The following is a 21,548-nucleotide window of genomic DNA, read 5'->3' on the forward strand; positions in this document are numbered from 1 at the left end:
ACACCTGGTGAGGGTGGAACTCTCAGTTCTCCACCAAGCCTTTGGTGCAGGGGGTACATCCACAGTTTTTCTGTGTAGTGCTTGGCTGGAATAGAGGGGCTATTTTCTATCTTGCTAGTTTCCTCTTTTCTTCTTGGGGTGTTCTGTCTGCACCTGTTGGCATTTCCAGGTTGTTGCCTCTCCAGTACCCAGTCTGGGGTATGTGAGACAAAAAGAAAACCTAGTACTCACCATGGTGTCATTTCTTGTGTCCTAAGGTCCCTAACCTGTCTATATTCATTTCTCCACCTTTCAGAGTCTTAGGGTTTACTTTATATTTAATGTCCAGGGTTTTTAGGTATACTTAGTGTGAAAAACAGGGAAAGATACTTCTATCTACTTCTGAGGGTTCTGTCCCTTGTACTCCATTTTATATAATTCTCCCAATTTGTTTACTAAAAATGTCATTCTCATCTTTTCAGTAACCTGCCCAAAAATCTATACCTCCGGACTACAGTATGAAGTCCAAACTGATTTTGCTGCCATGAAAAGACCTCCATACCATGGCCTTTCCACTGCTCCCACTATGAACTGTCCCTTCAGGCTAGTGAGCCGATGTTCTCTGAAAGGTTTTTAAATATCTGCATTTGTGCACCTCTTCTCATGTTCCCTCTTCCTAGAACTCCCTTCAACCTCCCTTCTGGCTATCTAAATCCTACTTACTTTTCAGGGTCCTATTTCACCAATAAATCACTGTGATCTCTACCACCTCTGAATTCCTGCAATATTGACTCCCTGTACCAATCCCTTTGCATTCTGCCTTATACTGGTATTATGCTTTCATAAATAAGTTATCTCTCCCTTAAAGGCAAAAATTACATTTTATACTTTTTCTTATCCTCTACGTCACTTTATATGATGCCTGGCACATAGCAGATACTCAATAAATGTCTTTCATGTGATTTATTTCTTGATTTGACACTAAGGTGAGTTATAATAATGGAACTTTCATAAAAATATGGTTTAGAAAGTATTAAGACTGAAACTCAATCAGATAATTGATAAAAGTAAAGTAACTTTCTCTTCCTTCCATTCAATTGAAACATATTACTCATTGATTAACCCAGTGCCAGATACTGGGATATGCTGGTAAATAAGACAGACACAGTCCCTTCCCTTATGAAGTTTATAATTTAAAATTCACATTCTTAAGCAAAAAAATATTTATGTTAGCATTACTAGAGAACAGTCTACTACTGACAAAATCAATGTTAGCTACAAACTATATCAATACAAATGTGGGATAAAAAGCATAATGATGGAAAGATGAATAAAGGAAATAAACAACACAACTGAAACTGTAAGGGTCTGTGGAAGGTGAAACATTGACTGACAGTCTACAAAGGAACAAACTGTCAGTGTTGGCTGGTTCTTGCAATCTTAATAACAGAAGGGTGTCCCATAGAAAACATTAAAAAATATTTCACCAGGTATACAGTATTCTCCAAATCAAAAGGAACAGGTAACAGTGGTTATCTCCAGAAAGGGGAACTGGGTGGTAGGTGATAAGGATCAAAGGGAAACTTACTGTTCACTGTATACCCTTTTGTACCTTTTGAATTTTGAATCATGTGCATATATTACCTATTCAAAAAAATAAAGAAATTAAAGCTGAAATGCAATTACAAAAAAAAAAAAAAAAAAGCTTTCTGCAAGAAAAACAGATTCTTAACTAATTTTAAACAGAATTTCTCATGAGCCTTTCAAACTTTTATCCTAGACACCGATTATATCTCAGGCAAAACTTATCTTCCTTTAGCCGCCTGCAAAAACTGACACTTCTCTGTACTTTCTGTCAACTCCTCGTCAAACCACCTGCCTCAATAAGGGTCATCCTTATCTCTGGCCCCTCACCTTACATAACAGGGTCCTAGATAATGTCAACTGTTCGATCTACTACACATCCATAAGGGCAGGGGCTGTGTCCATCTTATCTCCCTTTATCTCCCACTCTCAGCATGGAGAAATAGAAGTCAACTCTTTTCTCAGTCTGTACTAGTTTATAAACCATGGTTTTGTTTTGTAGGTATTCAATGAATACTGGTTGAATAAACCACTCTTTTGACTTTAATTACCATTTATACACACAAAACATAAATCTAGCTTTTAAATGTATTATCCCAAATCACTACCATTTGCACTGTCTTTCCTGTACAGGTCTTACGCACGCGATCCTTCCTCCTCATTCCTACTGCATCTTTGTCAAGCACTTGTATTTCATGTAAACTAGTTCAATATCTGCCCTCTATCCTATACTTCTACAACCACTGTTCTTAAAGATCCAGTTTACCACTGTCTGAGAGAACAAGGGATGCTTTTCATCCCCTACTTCATGGTACTTCACCAGATTAAGAAATGACTTCTCATTTGAGTTCTCTCTCAGTGCCTCTTCTACTGCTCTTCTCCATAGCATGCAAAATTCAAACTGCTTTATTTCTCTCTCTTAAATATCCAATTGCTTCACTTAGCTTCTCAGACTGATCAATAAAGAACTAATAGTTCCTCCCTCTGGCTATTAAGACTGGAAATTGTTTTGGTTACTTTTCTGAGTTCTCCCTCCAAACTTGTATCCTATCACAAAATTACTTTTTCAAATTACATAAAATTATATATAAAGAACTACTGCCTCTTCACAAAATAGTATGCTATTATTCCACACATATATATCCTTATCTATATCCTATGTACCCTTCAGTTGTGTTCTTAAATTTCACTTTTTCATAAAAGCCTTCCTTGTTCTGCCTCTCACCTAAAACTAGCTGCTACCTTCTCCCACAGCAGCCTGCAATTCTTCTTGTAACACTTACAGCACTGGCTTTTTCCATCTATCTAGTCCATGAGCTCAATGATAACACTGTTTTACTCACAGTTGTATTTCAAGTATCTTGAACAGGGCCTGATGAATAAAAGAAATCTAAGAAATATTTGACAACTACTTGACTAATTGATGTACTTAAGAATGGTCTTATTGCCCGGCTGGGCGTGGCTCAGCGGTTGAGCATTGACCTAGGATCCAGGCGATCGGGGTTCGATTCCCGGTCAGGGCACATGCCCGGGTTGTGGGCTCGATCAATGACTCTCTCATCATTGATGTTTCTGTCTCTCTCTCTCCCTCTCCTTTCCTCTCTCTGAAATCAATAAAGATATATTTAATAAAAAAATAAAAAAAAAAAGAATGGTCTTATTAAGTATGGAACAGGGTTACTAAGTTATGAATATTTTCAATAAAGAGTTCATTTCTCTTAAAAAATAAACTCTTACCATTATCACCCCAATAAATTTAATTAAAATAAATTTTTTTAAATAAAGTCTTAAAAGAGAGACAAATATAAAAATGAATTTAGATCAACATTTAAAATAATGCCATAATTTCAAATTACTTCTATTAGCTATTCAATGCTTTCATTGAAACATAATAACTCAAAGAATCACCTTAAAGACTGACATATATATATTCCATGGGCATAGACAACAGTGTGGTGAAGACATGGCGGGAGGGGTCAATGGGGGGGAAGGGGGGCATCCGTAATACTCTCAACACTAAAGATAAATTTTTTTAAACTTGACATATAAAATTCTATTGGAATTTGTAGTATTCTAACAGATTCAGCTATAATACTGAGAAATACTGTTAGGCATTAGAGTAGCATTTACATATGTTACCTACCATATGTGACATTGTGATTTAACTCAGCTCTTCGTAAGGATTCATCAAGAACATCATACATTAATTCACTTGTCCTGTTTAAAAGATATTTTATTTGCAGAATTATAGTAGTATAACCCAATAAAACACAGTTTTTCAAACTTCTCTCTATAAAACTGAGGCTCTACAGAAAAGTGAAAAAAATTCATTTTATGGGGAATTTCACTTTTTAAAGATTCCATTTGCTCTTTTTCATGAGTTTAACTTCCTGCTTTATCAAAGTTGACTAGTCAATGAAGATAAACATAAGTCAATCAACTCCTTCCCCAACCTGTACCTAGTTTACAAATCAGGCTTTTGTTTGGTTCAACACACTATCTTTTATAATTTTCTTTATAATAAAATATTTCTACCTGTTTCAAGTTACTACAGTAATACCTCACACATCCAGATTATTCCAGACAGTATATCATCTGTATTCAAACCACATAATTTTTTAAAAGTATTCAAATATTAGTCTTTCTTTAAGCAGCACTAAGTTCAGAAAGAAAACTTTAGCTTTCATGTATGTTAAATACAGAGAAAATTAACAAATTTGTACCATTCCTGACTTTATGATCACTGATTACTGATACAACAACTGGGTTGAGGTAGATACTGTAAGGAAATGCAGCACTCATCCTCCTGCCTAGAAAAGTCCTCTCCAAGATGCCAATGCAAAACCTATGGCCTCTCAGACGGTATTTTGGCATGTTTTACAAATTCAGAAAGCACTAACAAATAAAAACTACCTCAAAGTTCCTTCCTGACAACATATGATGACATTAAATCTTTTTAGACCAGTAAGGTCTAGATGCATTACTATGAAATTTGTGGTTTTAAAAGAGAATTTCAGTGAACTCCAACTAGAGCTCCAAAATAAGATAAGCTGGGTTACATAAAATAAAATATAATTAGGAGAAACATTTCTAATGTGTGTGTCTTCTCCATCCCATCCAGGTTTTCACTCTAGGTTTCAATCAGGGTTGAGATTCATAAACACAGAAAAAAAAATAGCAACACCAAGAGTGATATAACCCAGTTAGCACTTATCAGGAGCACCCGGCAAATGGATGCTGACAGGACGCTAACAAGGCATTACTTAGGAGCAACAGCCCAGGGGACAATGCCTTCATAAAGGTAGGCTAAGAATCAGAATGTAAATTAATCTTACTGCATAAAAAAGAATGGTACCTCATGAAGTCAGAACACTAATTAGCAAATATTTTAAGAAGAAACACTTCAGGGTCTCAAGCCATGGTCCTTGTTCTCAAGGAAAATAAAATCTAGTTGGACTTGCGCTCAAACAGTTCTGAAAACAACTAAAAACAATGTGTGCACACATGCACATACAGAAAGGAAGAAAAAGAATCAGCCCAGCCGGGCGTGGCTCAGCAGTTGAGCATCAACCTAGAGTCCAGGCGATCAGGGTTCGATTCCCGGTCAGGGCACATGCCCGGGTTGTGGGCTCGATCAATGATTCTCTAATCATTGATGTTTCTCTCTCTCTCTCCCTCTCCTTTCCTCTCTCTGGAATCAATAAAGATATATTTTAAAAAAAAAAAAAAAGAAAGAAAAAGAATCAGCAAATGCAAATAATGAACCTAGGTAAAGGGCATAAGAGAGGTCCTTGTACTATTCTTGGAACTCTTCTGTAAGTCTGAAAAACTACGGCAAAATAAAAAGACAATATATATAACAATGGGAAGATACCCATAAAATATTAATTACTGGCTAAAAGAGTAATTCAGACAAATGAATTAAGAAGGTGAAATGCTCATGTCCAACTAGAGCAAGGGTCAGCAAGTTATAGTCTGCAGGCCTCATCTGGCTGGTTGTCTATTTTTTTTGTATGGCTGCTGGCTAAGAATGGTTTTCACATTTTTAAATGGTTGGGGGGGAAATCAAAATAACATTTCACGACACATAAAATGCATGATATTCAAGTTTTAATGTCCATAAAAAGGTTTTTATTAATTAGCTGTGCTCATTTATATACTGTCTGTGATTGCTTTCGAGCTATACAACAGCAGAATCAAATGATTGCAACAAATGACATACAGCTCACAAAGCCTAAATATTTATTACCTGGCCCTTGACAGAAAAAGTTTTCCAATCCCTAAACTAGAAAGACTAAGAAAGCTTTGCAGAAGACATAAAGCTTCAGAGGTACCTTTCACTAGAAGTACGATTTTTTTTTTTTAATCCTCACCAGAGGATATTTTTCTCATTGCCTTTTCAAAGAGAGTGGAAAGGGGAGGGGGAGAGGGAGAGAGAAACATCGATGTGAGAGAGACACATCGATTGGTTGCCTCCCACACTCGCCCCAATGGGAGCCGGGGTACATGTCCTTGGCCAGAATCAAGCCCAAGGGCCGACTCTCTAACCACTGAGCCAAACTGGGTAGGACAGGAGTAGGATTTAGATAAGCAGAGAGCCAGGATTACCCTAGCACCTGAATCCATATACTTCTTATAAAGTGTTTTACTTATCACTACTTAGCCAATTAAGCATTGGGGAAAAGCTGGTGTATCTTGAAACCTCCAGGTGACTACAGCCTAAGGCTATCAAATTTACTTAGTTTACCTTTGATCATCTTTTCCTAGCAGTCCTAGTATTCTCAAGAGCTGAATTTGTAACCATGGTGCTGGAACGCTGTGGTAATTGAAATCTACTGGGAGCTTTCCTCCAACTACTTGCTTCAAAATTGTTACAAAACTTCCCGTCAAGTCTTTATATCCAGATGAATTCTCCTATGTCCAAAAAACAAAACAAAATAAAAAACTTTCTGTTAATAATAATATCTTAAAACATATAAAATAGACTTGGTTGAAATGCCATATAGAATCTAACTTAATACATGTTCACTTAGAGTTTCACGTTCACATTTAATGAAATAGTGCTCTGTTTCATTTCTTCCATGATGAAACTCCTCTGGCTACCCAATCCAAAGCTGAATCATCCCCCCAAAAGTTTCCACCACTCCCTACTTGTTCCCACACATAGTATAATCACATTTCAGAAGTTCTTATAATTACATCTCATATAGAACCTTTAATAGTAAATACCAGCAATTAAATCAGAAAAGTAAAAAGAACTGGCATACTGAAAAGGGGCTGTTATATCTCTATTTTTGATGAAAATTAAGGCCTTTATGCAATCTCTGAAGTTTGCAAAAGACTTCTCATGTAAATGAGCTAAATGTGTTCTGGGTGGAAGAGCCCAGAGTACAGCCAAGACTACTCAAACATTTAAACCATCCAAAATCAGCAAATCTGTCTATTAAAAACCAACTAACCCTACAGTATTTAAATATGTTTGTTTCTGAATGAGTGTACCTTGATTATCTGACTAATCTCTTGGACTGGGGAAATTAAATACACAGTCCTCAAAATGAACTAGATTAATCACTGTAATTTTATTCTATATCAAGGACACATTTTTTGAAAGGAAAAAATAGCTCTTTCAAAGTTTAGTAAATGTCAGAGGAAAAATAAGACTTACTATCAAATATCTATTTATATCATACAGTTTTGGAACATAACGCATGAAAGTGAAGATACCTTCAGTTCTATAATTTTAACTGAATTCAAAGCATATTCCATTTTGTTACAAGGTACTCATGAAATGGCCCACAAATATATACTTTAAGTGTTTCACACAATACAGTGGGGCTGAATTAGTATAAACCCATGTCACCATTTAGGACATTTTTTTACCATACCATTCAACTCTCGGAGCTTTTCTGACCCAGTATCAGTGTATGGCATCAACACTGAAGTCGATACCCTGCACAACCCCTATGGGCTCTCCTCATTTCTGTAAGCTGTTATACATCCCATAAAAGACAATCACTGCTTGAAAACCCACAAATTTGCAAATTTCAATCACCTTCATACCTACCATTTTGCTATGCTTCTACAGGAACACAAAAAAATTTTAGGCATTAAAAAAAAAAGAGTGCCCTGGCTCAATGGTTGGAGCATCATCATGTGCACTGAAGGGTCTTGGGTTTGAGTCCCAGTCAGGGCACATACCTAGGTTGCACGTTCAATTCCCAGTTGGGGTGAGTATGAGAGGGAACCAATCGACATTTCTCTCTCTATATCTCCCTCTCCCTCTCCATTCCTCTCTCTCTAGAATCAATGTAAAAAGAATATCTTTGGGTGAGGATTAAATAATAATAAGACTAATTCTAAAATGTGCCTACTACTCATGCTATCAACAACTTGCAAAAATTACTATTTAAAAGTCAATAATAAAAACTTGAAATGTTAATTAAGCATTTGACTGAAAAATCTGAGTTCTTTTTTAATTCCATTATTATATTTTTCTAATGGCAACTACTTAGCACCCACTGAAATTTCCAACTTACCTTAATCATCCTATGGTATATGTGCAAGGAAGCAGCCATGACCCCAACATCTCTGTCACAAAGTGCTTTCCGAAACTTAACATGGATATGCTGTACTTGATTAGGAGCAATGAGATGGAATTTGTATAATGCCAGAACAGCTTTTCTTCGTATAATCTCCCTAAAGGTAAAAAATGAAATCTGAACAAACCATCTAAATTGTCAGGCATTTAATTTGGAAAGATTACGGGCCAAATGATTTCAATATATTAGCTATCACCCTAACCTAAAAAGAGAGAATTACACATTTACTATTAATTGCCTTTTTAAAAATTTACTTTTATTGATTTGAGAGAGAGAAACATCGATTTGATGTTCTACTTATTTCTGTATTCATTGGTTGATTCTTATATGTGTCCTGACCATAGATCAAACCCACAACCTTGGTGTGTAGGGATGACACTCTACCCAGCCAGGGCTATTACTAATTTCTTTATTCTAATCTGCCAAACTATAAAAAGTGGTTATCTCTAGGAGGTTAGATGTCAAGAGACTTTGACTGTTATATAAGGTATCCCAAAAAAATGTATACACACACTTTGAATAATTATAAAGGCGGGAATTATTAAAACACATTTCATTTTCAAAATTGAGCTATCAGCTGTTACAGTGTGTACAAATTTGGGGGGACACCCTGTATTTATCTAATTATGGAATTTTTTTGGTAACAAGCATATATTACTTTTGAAAGAACAAACAAGGAAGATAAATAAATTCCTTAATACCCTAATTCCATTTTTGAAAGCCATCTCTCTAGAAATTGGGAAAAGAATCAACAGGAAGTTTAAATCAGTAAGGGGTAACTACGGCTAGTATTATTAAAGAATCTTGATTAATATTAAAAGTCTCTTTAACATTCTAGCTTTTTATATTTCATTTTTATACCATGAGCAAGCATAATCCAAATATTTTAAGGGGACAGGATTCAAGTAAACAATGTTACTCCTCTCTTTGCCCAGCTCATGTTTCAAAAACCTCATTACAATGAAGAGGAACATATATACAAGTCTTGCACTTCATTTGTCACAGATAATGTTTAGCACACAAGTAAAAATAGAGTTCTTATCCTATGTTCATAATGTAGTTTCCAAGAAAGTATATTCCTTGTTATTCTCTCTCATGCCATGTCTACCTACCTCATATTCACAGACTACACTGGCATTGCTCACAGCAGCAGCAAATGTCACAAAAGTATATTTACTTTTATGTATTGCTGTTACTTAAAATCATAGAATATCAAAACTGAGATTATTCAATGCAATCTTCTGTGTTCCACTTAACAATACCTTTCGTAAGATTCCTAACAAATGGTCATCTAAGCTTCTGCTAAATTCCATTAACAAGCAACTCACTATCTCCCCAGGCAAACTATGCCATGATGGAAAATTCTTTTCACATAGAAACAATTAACAACAAATTTGCCATTAGTATTAAAACTATGGTGACAGTAAACTACATCCCAATGTATTGCTATTGGGTATTAACCAATATTAGTTCTGGGAGAGAATAGGTAAATGAGATTAGAAAAAACAAACTCTGAACAGGCTCAGGAATGCCTAAGTCTGGCCCTAAGTGGTGGCACTAACACACCAGACCTCAAGAGACCTAGATTTGAGCTCTAAGTCTGGCATGCCGAAATACAGCCAGGGATTCAAAGTCGAGTCCAACCCCTGTCTCACATCTTCTCTGTGACATTCACTGGCCTACCTCTAGCTCTGTCCCATATTCTTTAGCTTCACTCCATAACATGGAATTAGATAGTCATACTGCAGAAGCAGAGTTTCAAAGTTTAACTAGCAGAAGATAGGATAGTACAGGATTTGAAATTAGAAAAGATGGGAAGCAATAAGAAAAAAACTGAAAGGGTAAATGGGAAACGCTAAAGGGAAAAAATCAATTCCCAGAAGAATTTCATACAAAGAGTCAGTAAATATGATTACCACAAAAGAGTGGTGGTATGAAAATTTTATATAAAAATATGCTCTGCTATGATCAGATCAATCTATAATTATTAAGAAAAGCTAATATTTTACTTTCAGTGATTGTCAATATCCATCATTTGTTCTAAACACAAATTTGACATAAACAAAACATTATAATAAGTCTGCAAAATCTATGAAATTATTCTATCATTCTCAATAAAACTATCATTTTAGCTATTTCTTTAAAAATACAAACCATAAGTCAACATTTTATAATCTCAGAACACTAAAAACACTCACATAAAGAAGCATATGAAATAAAGAAATATTGTTGAGCCCGGCCGGGTGTGGCTCAGCGGTTGAGCGTCGACCTAGGATCCAGGCGATCAGGGTTCGATTCCCGGTCAGGGCACATGCCCAGGTTGCGGGCTGCAGCTAATCAATGACTCTCTCATCATTGATGTTTCTATCTCTCTCTCTCCCTCTCCTTTCCTCTCTCTGAAATCAATAAAGATATATTTTAAAAAAAAAAGAAATATTGTTGAGTAACAAAAAGCATCCTTTATCAAAAATGTCTGCATAACTAAAATTTGAATACAGCAGTTTTAATATAAAAGCACCTCCAATACACTGAAACTCCCCGTATTCAGAGCACTTGAATTATTTCCAAATGTTTTCCATTATTTCACTTTATCCTCAAAACAACTTTGTGAAAATTAAGGAGCTTCAACCAACCTCACACAGCCAAGGGAAAACCAGGACCACGGCTGGTTAGTGGTAGAAGTGGGAAGAAAGCCAAAGACTCCTGACACTAAGCTCCTGACTGTCTCTCAGTTTAACTTTATAAAGCTGCCTAATATTTTTCCAAACCCACATAAAAATAAACGACGATGTTATTGGGGATTTTTGCATTTCATCTGACAAAGAATATACCCTACCTTGGTAGCATTAAGTTAGTTATAATAAATTTTTTAGTATAAATTTTTGTTTTGAGATATATAGTGTATACACCTATCCAAAAAGAATTTACTTACTTAGAATGTTGAAGTTTATCTTCTATTAATGGAAGAACAGCTGGAATCATTTCTTGAGGGAAAATCTGGCTGACAATAGTAAGTGCCATACATACTTCCACCAGGTTAGTGCTCTGCAAGTCCTGACATAATTGTTAAGCAAAGAAAACATTCAGTACAAATTTCAAAATGAGGGATAGCAAGCTCAACAGTGCAATGGTCCCACATACTTAACAGTTTTCTACTAACTTTATAACTAATCTGTACATGCACGCTTACCTCATATTTTATAGGAATATCCCTGTCTCATTTGCCTTAACAGTCAATAGATAAACACAGCCAAAAAGCAACTGATCCAAAAGGAAACTGTATTTCTGTTGTTCTGACAGTGGCCAAAATAGTCTCATTTATTACAGCTTTTAAAACGTTTCTAAACTAATAACCAATTTTATGAATTTTTCTTATTAAGCAATATTATGAATGGAAGTTTAAAAGGAAGTAATTCTCAAATATATACAATAAAATGTATGCATTCATACTTATATATGCACAAATTTTATAAATCATTCCAATAGAAACTGAAAATATATTTTTAAAAGTTTGGAAAAATTTAAGCTTCTAGTAATCTTAATAGAGTATACGACTTAAAATTCAGAAAGAACTATACACACACACACACACACACACACACACATCAAAAGACTGACACAAACATGAAAATACTCAACAATTCAATTATACTTCATTACCAATTTTGATTAAATATTTAACAGGAAAAAAATATTGTGAGTATGGATTAAATTTTTTTTATTATCTGTACATTCCAGTTGCCCAGTTATATTCTATTCTCCTTTAAAATGACTTTTAGAATTTAAAATATTTATTCGGTTTACATCTATATTCCTTTAGAACAGATCCCAGAGAAAGAGACAACAGCATGGAAATATACTGAACTAAGAGTCTGGAGATCTGAGTTACAAGTCTAACACTGCTTTTTTAAATGAAGCAGTCAGTCACAGTAGCAGTAGCAACTATCACATTACATAGTGTTTCATCTAACCCTCACAACTTGGTTAAATTCTATCATTATCCTTTTACAGATACAGGAACTGATCTAAAAGATCTTCCTAAGCCCATTCTGTAAGACTACCTTCCAAAAATATCTAATTCAAGATGACTGAGGAAAAATGTCAGATGCCTGCAGATATCATTTCAGACTTCATAATAACCAACATGCAATACAGTACCTTTACAACTGTATTCACAAGGAGAAGCAACAGCTCATGACTTTCATGTAGAAATAAAGACACCGCCAAATAACCTATAAAATTTGAAGGGAAAAGTCTCATTACAACGTTTCCCAAGAAGTTAAACAAAGCAATCATCATATATTCCAAAGTTTAAGTGTCAAAGATAACAGTTGCAGGTAAATATAAAAACAAAATGCAAAATACGAAGTTTAAAACCTCTAGTAAGGAAGATTTCAGGTGTTCTCCATCCTGAAACCTTTCAGAATTACGTATTTCACAGGGTATACCTAAGATGGAAAAGAGGCTATGTATACCAACTTACAGCCATGTAAAGGACATCAGGAATATAAGCCTTCTATGTTCTGTGCAAATCTCTACACAACCAATCAAAACATTTTCTATCCTGTAGTCAAACCCAGAATTCCTCAAAAACTAATAGCTACCACAGTTAATAGTGTGTTACTGGCTATTTGTGTTATTGAATGAGCTACCCCCTAATACCACACCATATGATGTAAATCATATATTAAGCCAAAAACAATACCTTATGTTCTCGATTTAAAGATACATCATTGAATGAATAACAGCTGTTCAGGAAAAAACTTGTCTACTCCATTAAATGTACTCATTGACTTAAATAAGTATTTTTATTTCAAAAGCATTAAAACATAAAAAAGTACATCTTAGGATTGAGGAAATACATTAATATTAAGAAAAATGCCATGTATGTGGAACCTACATACTCCATATCATTTCCTGTCACACTTCATATTGATAACATTTGTTAGACAGTTACCATGGGTTAAGTACATTACAAGTCTCACCCTACTTAATCCTCACAACAACTCTATGAGATAGATATTATTTCCCCCAATATAATAATGAAGCCCCAAAAGGGTAACTGCTCAAGGTCTATAGCTATCACATGGTGAAACCAGAGATCAAACCCAGCCAGTAGGAGTTAGTTCATGTTTTTAACCCCTATGCTGTTCCGTCTCTCCACACAGTCTACTGTGAGGCCCTAGTCCTGAATCCCATCTTCACTGCTCTTCATTTGTCTCAATTCTTTCAGCCCTTTCATTAGGGACTTTAATGTTAACTATGCCCATCATTACCCAGCATCCACATGGGGAACATGGGAAAAATGCAGAAAGTTCCTATTCTCACAACCAAGCAGCGTGACCCACTGCAACATCTTCACCGAGGGTCAGAGGAGAAGAGCTATTACTCCCATAATCATAAGAGGGCAAAAATAACCAACCAGAGCCAAGGAAGAGATGAGAAAACCCCTAGAGAGCTTTAAGCGGAAATTATGTTTTATCAGATTGCTAAGAACTCATCTGTTCAGCTAAGGTATCACCCATACCCAAGTCACCAATATCAGAGCACAAGAAGATCAAAAAACTAACTCAAAGATCATCTCAATGAAACCTTAATTCTATCTGTTATAAAAAATTTCCCAACTATTTTGACAATCAGGAAACAGGAAAAAAGATATATTCTATGACAGGAAAATGAAAAAGGTTTCAGGAAAACAAAGAATAACACCTATAATTATAGAGTATATTTGCTCTAAGAGTGAGGTATAGCATAATAATACAGACTTTGACTCACAGAAACTTGGGTTCACATTCTGGCTCCACCATTCATTAGCTCTATGACCTTGGACAAGTGACTTGACCTTTCTGAGCCTCAGTTTTCTCCTCTGTAAAATGAAATACTCTCTCACAAGATAAAGCACCTAACATAATGCCTGACTTAATGGGTACTGAAATTTATTTATTTAACAATATTAATATGAAAAACAAGAAGGCATTCATCAGAGAAAGCACCAAAACTAGCCTTAGTAATCTCAGAAGAGTTAATGAAGCAACTATACCAGAATGAAGACATGTAAAAGGTTTAAATGCTATCATAAAAAAACAACTTCCATTCATTAACACACATAGAGTATCTGATACCTGCAGATCTATGTCTCTCCAGTTGTCAATATTTTCTTAAGGAAGATCATGAATCTCAATAAAAATGACTGTGAGGTCTCCTTTAACGTAAGTCTCTATAACCTGGCTGGGTAGCTCAGTTGGTTAGAGCATCATCCCAATAAGCCAAGGTTGCAGGTTTGATACTTAGCCAGGGCACACACAAGAATCAACCAAAGAATGCACAAATAAGTAGAACAATACATCAATGTTTCTCTCTCTCAAATCAATAAAGTGTTTTTTAAATAAATAAATAAAAAGATGCCTCTAATCCTCACGGTTAACATTTGTGAAACTGCAAACAGCATATTTAATATTATTCAAGTCAATTTCAGTTTTATTCTATAAAGAAACATTTCTGATCATTAAACTAATGAGTTTAGATAGACTTCTTAAAATTAGCTTCACTGCGGTAAATATAATTTGCATAGAAGAAAATTCACCCATTTTTAAGTGTACAGTTTAATGAGTTTCACCAAATATATATATTGTCATCCAACCACAATCACAAGAACAGGCAATTTTTAATCTTCTCTATATCTCCAAAATGCTATGGGTCAGGAATACTGATTTTATTTATAGGCTTTGAGTTTTCAAGTACTATTACCTTTTTAAAGCTTTGGAAACTATAAGGCAATGTTCTAAAAACAGAGTATAGACCCACCATCATTCACTTTATACAGTAGCTGTAACTTTAAGGACAAAATTAAGTCTTAAACACATACATACCTACTCTTTTTTCTAAAAGGTTTCCTTGTTGTGCCAATTTGATTGCATGTATGTAGCCAAAGGAAGCATCATATCCAAGCATTTCACAATATATAAGTCTCACCATACATTCTTTCATCATTTTCTGAAAAGCAAAACTGTGTAATTAAATAGAATGTTTTGATTTTTTTTATTAATCATTTAACGGGAATCCTTTCATTTTGGCACTGAAAAAAGAACATACATATATATATTATAAATTAATCACAAGAAGTCAAACTTTATAAACAAAAGTTGCTCCCTAACTTACTGACAGTATTCACTTTAGTAAAATAATTTAAATATTTTGTTAGTGGCAGCACTATAAAATAGATCAACTGTAGCTGTTAATAGTTCCAGATGCCCCTCGTGTAAAATTTGGTTGTAAAATTTGGTTATAATGTGAGACACATGATCCTTAGACAAAATTTTACCCTTGGTAATCTGACTTGGCTTCTAGGATGCAGCACACTATTTTAATATATTTTGTCAAATGAAAATATACATAAAATTCCCACGAGTTGGTAATAATTTCTGTAATGAAATGTTTTTCACATTTAAAAACTAAATTGCATGTAGACTTTCTTCAGAATTATTATGTTGTATATACCATTCAATAGTTTGCTTTATAGGCATTCTTTTTCCACAGTTCTCACAGTTATTATGAACTAAAGGGCATGATTTCATTAATGATAGAGCCATTTCAATATTTAATTTTTTAACTGGCTCTTTAAATACTTACAACACAAGTAAATAAGTTGTGTTAGGAGATTCTATAAATTTGTTTATATAATATTTGCAAATATTTTAATATTTGCACTTTTTTACTATTGGATCATTGAGTATTCTCAATACTTAACAACAAGTTTTAATCAGAAATAAAAAAATATAAATAAAATGTGCTTCAAAATAAGAAAAGCTCAGACTGTTTTCATATCTAAAAGTTAATTAGGGTTAGTATACTACAGGATTACTGTCACAAAATCCTTATGAAACAATAAAATAAAATATTTTAAAGTAAGGATAATACTGTTTAATACTTTGTTTATATATATGTATATATGTAAATATGAATCATGTTAAAAGGAACCATAGGAAAATCTTAGGGGAATAAAGCTTGATTCAGGTTACTTGTATTGAAAGTAATATAAGTTAATTCATTAGCATGTTAAACTACTAAATACTGAGAAAACAAGCTTATAAGATACTGGAAGTCCCTCTTCAAAAGACTTCTACATCAATCAGGAGTGAAAGTGTTCATTTAAAGCCGCTAAGTATCAACCCTCGTTTTATAACACTTATCTCAGAGTTTTTCCCTTATTTCTAGAGAAGAAAGTGCATTCCCCACTTCAGGAATTCTCTTTATAATTGTCTCACAAACTCACCCAACCTCTTCGTGACCACCTCAGGGACAGACTACTCTATAAAGCATGTCCAGAGTTGGATGGCCATAACTGTAAAATCTTCTTTCCTAACTTCTACCTATTTATCTTAGTCCTGCCCTCACCAGATTTATGCCTCATAGCAAGAAAAATTATATTTATTGATACCAATTATAGAAAATGGAAATCTAACAAAGTAAAAAGAGGGAAACCATTTCTGCTTAACATTTCCATCAAGTACCATGCGACACTATGATTTTATACATACACACAGACATATGTACACACACAAACACATATACATAATACACAGATATATCAGATTAGTTATGTTTTGAGTTTCATTTGTCCACATATTATATCATAAAAGTACTAACATTCTCTCAGACTTTACAAGTGTTATTCATGTACATGCATGAATTCATGCAAAATGATCATCTGATATTTTTATTAGAGGAAGAGGGAGAACATTCCCACAGTGACTTACACACAGAAGGCACTCACTAAATCTTTGCTGAATAAAATACTCCTTGGAAAAATCTAATTGTGTGAAACCACATTAAAATTAGGAAAGAAAAAAAACACATACCTAGGTCTTAATCTAATGATGTAGAAACAATCCCACAGTGACTATTGTTTAAAAAATCTAATTATATGGAACCAAGTTTAAAAACAACTGGATTCTGATTTAGATGCTAGGCAATAAACTTAGTTTTAAGACAAGAAAACCATTTTTTATCTTGTCAGTCAGTCAAACTATACTCTAAGATGTATAACAGTAAAATGAGATCTACAATATGTCAATTTAGGTCTGAAAATACTATTTTAAATGACATATACTCACCTTTTCCCAGGGCACAACATTAAAACAGTAAGATCAGCACTGGGGTCCCAGGAGTACTGCCACATTTATGTAATTATCATCACATTGGCACTAAATTGACATCAGTTAAGCAAACCTTGCTCCATGCAGCCAGTCAATAATAAAAGGCTAAAGTTAATATCTGACTTGCTACCATTCATAACTGATTGTGACTATGATAAATCAGATTTTAGCAAGTGATCAATTAGATGTCACTATGGACTCCACAGTGGGCAAGGTTTCTAATTCCAAAGGTGCTGGCACTGACTATGCAAACTTACCAGTGTTGTTGTCGGAGCAGAAACCGCTGCTTTCAGATTACTCAGTTCCTGCTGGATTAATTTCTCTTCCTCCTGAAAAAGAGTGAAAATATTAAAATTCATGAACTGTCTTTTTAAATGGTTAGAATATTTTTTTAAAGGGAAAATATAATTTATAATACTTTCAATAAGAAGAAACATTATTTTAAAGGACAGTCCTAAAAATTATGTGTTTAAGATTTGCTTAAAGGTAAATCTCCAACCCTCAGGCTCATTCCTGGGAAGAATAAATATTTCCAGTCTAACCCACCTTCCTCTCTTTTTCACTTAGTTATTGTCCCCTTAAAGACAGTTTAGTAGAAAACTGTGTGTGTTTTTAAATTAATGGTGGAGAAAAAGAACAGAAATTCATGTACTGGCCTGCAATAAGGGTCTCACCTCTTCCCCTTAAGTTAAAAGGTCTTCATGGAATAGAGAAATAGGGTAAGAAGGCATAACCAAAAATCAGTCTGTTTCCCTTACACTATATCCCTCTCTGTCCTCTTGTTCTCACTGCTTGCATCCTTCCCCTCACTTCCCATCTCTCTCTGACACAATAAATACACCAATGTGGTTCTTTCTATCCTCTGCATTGTATCTTACCTCCTTAAAAGCACTTGAAAACTGGCCCCATTTTTAGCTAATACAATGCTATCTTTAAATTACGCATTGAATTTGCGGGTGGCTAATCAGGAACTACTGGTACAGGTCTGCCACATACAGGTACCTTACATATAATTTCAAACTGCAATTTGGGACCAGAAATAACATTTTAAAAATTTCACTCAGCATCTCAAAAAATTAGCCAAGGACAAAACATTAAGACATTCAACATTAAGTCCACAAATAATGAATTTTGAATGTGAAGCAGACCCTCTCCAGTATAGCTTCATCTTATTTCAGTTTTAAAAAAACATTTTAAACACTCAGAGCACTTTGAAGAAAAACCTTCGCCTTTTATTCTCTCCTGGTACTTATTTCATTGTATATTGCTTATCCTCCCCTCAAGCCCAAGATCAACGCCTTCGGGGAAGGAAGTGTGTGTTTTCCTGTCTCCTCGGTGTCTAACACATAACCTCTCCCATAAATATCTTCTGAACAAGTTATGACATAACATACTTTTTATAAAGATATAAGCTCCTTGAAGCTTTGAATCAGTGTCTTACACAATCTGTGAAACTACCAAAAATCTATGAAAACTTAGTAACTTGGAAAATAACTGCTCATTTTCAAAATCCATTGGAGGCAGTGATTCATTCAGCAACTTTTACATTTCGGATGAATTACACTTCTTTCTTTGCCCTACCCATTGGTCTAACTAAAAAGCTCAAGCTCCCCAAAGCTGTTCGACGGCAGGCCGAGCCGGCCGGGTCTGCGCCCGCGGGGCGGAGAGCCCTGAGCGCGACAGGAACTTCGTGGAAGGTGAGCGCTGACACTTCCACCGCGCTTGAACTTTTTCGCACGCTGGATGCCTCACCCGATCCTACGAAATGTGTATTGGTCCTTTCCCACTTCAACGTTCAGGAAACACATGCAGGTTCCAAAATTAAAGAGATGTGCCCGCAGATCAAAGCGAGCCAGTGTCAGGGGCAACTGTGGGAACCCGGCCTCCGGTGTCAGGCCCGGCAGGAAAGGGGCGCTTCCAGACGGCCGCGGAGATGGCCGACACGCCCGCCGTCCGAGCCCCGCGGGAGGGCCAGCCCGGGGCTGGCGGCGCGACCCGGGCCGCCCAGCGCGGGGGCCTCCGCGGCGGCCCTGACCTCCCGGCGCGGCCGCACTTACGTGCTTGGAGGTGAGCGCCGTGATGCCGCGGATGAGGCCGCCCAGCCGCGAGGAGAAGGAGGCCCTGGCGGCCGCGGGCCCGCCGGCCCCCGGGCTCTGCAGGAACAGCCCCGGCAGCGCCGTCAGCGTCTTCTCCATGATGTCGCTCATTGCCGCCGCCGCCGCCCGCACCCCGGCCGCCGCCCGGCTTCATGCCCGGCCCAAGTCTCGCCGCCCGTCCGGCCTCCGTAGGCACTTCCTGTTTGTTTGAAGAAGAAATCTTTATTTGGGTCTCGCGTGGACAAGCACAGTGTAGTTCTCGGCAGCGGCCGCCGGAGGGCGCGAGAGTCCGCGGGGGAAAGGCGCCCGCACGGTCTGCGCGCGGGGCTGACGTCCCGAGAACCGATCGCAAGACCGGACCTCGCGGGTTTCAGGGGCAACCCCGGGATCCCGCGCACCTCTGAGTCCTTCCCCGGCAGCCGCTCGGACCGTCCGTCCCACGCTCCGTCCTCCAAGGTTTCCCTCTCCATTGAGCCGCCTCCGCTTGGGTGCATGTTCCCGGCCCCTGTCGGCCACCGCTCGCTCCCTCCACCGCACCCCCAGGGACCGGAGCGGTGCGGGTCCCCGGCCCCACGCGCGGCCGTGGTCCACGCGGTGCGGGGGGCCTGGTCCACGCGGTGCTGGGGCCCTGGCGGTGTTGAGCGACGGGCCGCCCCGCGGGTCCATCCCGCCGGGTCCAGAGCCCGCGGCGTGGGGCCGCTCGGGGCCGCGGGCGCTTCTCACCCGCCCTCCTCTGGGACTTGGGGGACAGGCAGGACGGGCGGCGGTCGCCTGCCGCTCTGCGGTCGCAGCTTACGGGTCCCTCGGGGGGCGGGGGGGACCACGTGGCCAGCAGACGGGGGAGGATGGGTGTCCCTGCCCCGGCCTCGCGCGCCGGCCTCGTCCTTTGCGGGCCTGAGCCCCGCTGCCGCCCCGGGTCCCCACGTCCCTGCGGGGGGCTGCACCCGGGCCCCCGGGACGGAACCCAGCGCAGTGCTGCTCAGAGTGGCCTGGTGACTTCCGAGGGTCCCTCAGACCCTGCCCGGGACCCACAAGGTCGAAGCTACATTCCTATTACTTAACTGTTCCTTGTTCCTGCTCTCATGCTCTCGGGAGCTCCAGAGGCGTTTCCAGGGGACGTGCAGCCGCTCCCTTGGCAGGTGAAATGTGCGCGTGGGTCCTGCTGTGTTTTCTAGAATCCTCTAAGGTTAAGGGGATATATATATAATCCATATATATGTGTGTGTCTATATGGATAATATATATATTCGTTTTCAGAGACTAACTCAATTTTTCCTCAGTACTTGTGGTGTGTTCTTATGAGCTCTCTTCACTTGTACCTAATCTCTGTAACTTCATTAATCCTCCAAAACAAATGGTTTTTTGAAATCCCTAAGTTGTCCTTGTACCTATGCAGAAACACAAGAAAAAGGTCCGCTTTGTTGACTTGTTTCGCAGTAATACTTTTAAATTTATCGAAAACTTTTCAAAATGTTTAAATTTTATCTGAAGCTGTTCTTCTTTTAGACATTAATTTTTTTTCTAAAATAAAATTTTGTGGGTTTTTGGGGGTTTTTTAGGGTCTTTCATTGGCTTACAAATGGGGAGATGAGAAGACTTGCTTTGTCAACCTTCCCACATCTAAAGACGCTGGAACAGATGGCACTGACATCAGTAGTGGAGGATTCTCTCACTCGGGTAAAGGGAAGAATCTGGGTGAAACTGCAAATAAGTAAGGAAAGCATAACAAAAGCTCCTTTCTTTTTCTTGGCTTGAGGGATGTTAATAATTTACTTTATCTTGTCATATGCAACAGAACAGTTTCAAATACTATGATGGTGCCAGTTAAGTTGAGGCATTATTTTGAGACCAATAATTAAGTTTAAAGGAAAGGGAATCTGAGATTTTAAACAGGACAAGATCTTTAAAAGCCAAAGCTTTTTTGGTTACTACTTTTCAAACTAGAAATAAAAAACCCACGGAAGCATCTTACAGGTTAAATTATTGTGTTGCGCTGGCTAGAGAAGGGCACACAATCACTGAGATACTAATAAAGCTTGTACATTGCTCAATGAATGCCTGCTACATGAAAAGTCAGCCAAAGAAATCATAGCAGTGCTACTCTCCAAAGATGCAGTAACTTGCCCACGGGGGTG

The 21,548-nt window shown here is 37.4% G+C and overlaps 1 protein-coding gene across 3 annotated transcripts in view; it reads right to left on the reverse strand.

The window, feature by feature from the left end:
* The window catches only part of AP4E1 (adaptor related protein complex 4 subunit epsilon 1), a 59,253-nt gene extending 39,729 nt beyond the window's left edge, over positions 1-19,524 (reverse strand). The window contains exons 1-8 of one of the 3 annotated variants that reach the window (XM_087821446.1): positions 19,375-19,524; positions 17,575-17,646; positions 15,032-15,155; positions 12,321-12,394; positions 11,095-11,216; positions 8,100-8,259; positions 6,311-6,477; positions 3,707-3,780 (exon numbers count right to left, since the gene is read on the reverse strand). In XM_087821446.1, the coding sequence (XP_087677572.1) occupies positions 3,707-3,780; positions 6,311-6,477; positions 8,100-8,259; positions 11,095-11,216; positions 12,321-12,394; positions 15,032-15,155; positions 17,575-17,646; positions 19,375-19,524 (943 nt within the window). Of the gene's footprint in view, positions 1-3,706; positions 3,781-6,310; positions 6,478-8,099; positions 8,260-11,094; positions 11,217-12,320; positions 12,395-15,031; positions 15,156-17,574; positions 17,722-19,374 lie in introns of those variants that run through there. The other 2 variants (XM_087821444.1, XM_016210154.2) reach the window with 2 other exon arrangements.
* Between the last annotated feature and the right edge of the window lie 2,024 nt (positions 19,525-21,548).

The sequence above is a fragment of the Miniopterus natalensis genome, chromosome 1 (genome assembly GCF_054644295.1).
Source record: "Miniopterus natalensis isolate mMinNat1 chromosome 1, mMinNat1.hap1, whole genome shotgun sequence".
NCBI lineage: Eukaryota > Metazoa > Chordata > Mammalia > Chiroptera > Miniopteridae > Miniopterus > Miniopterus natalensis.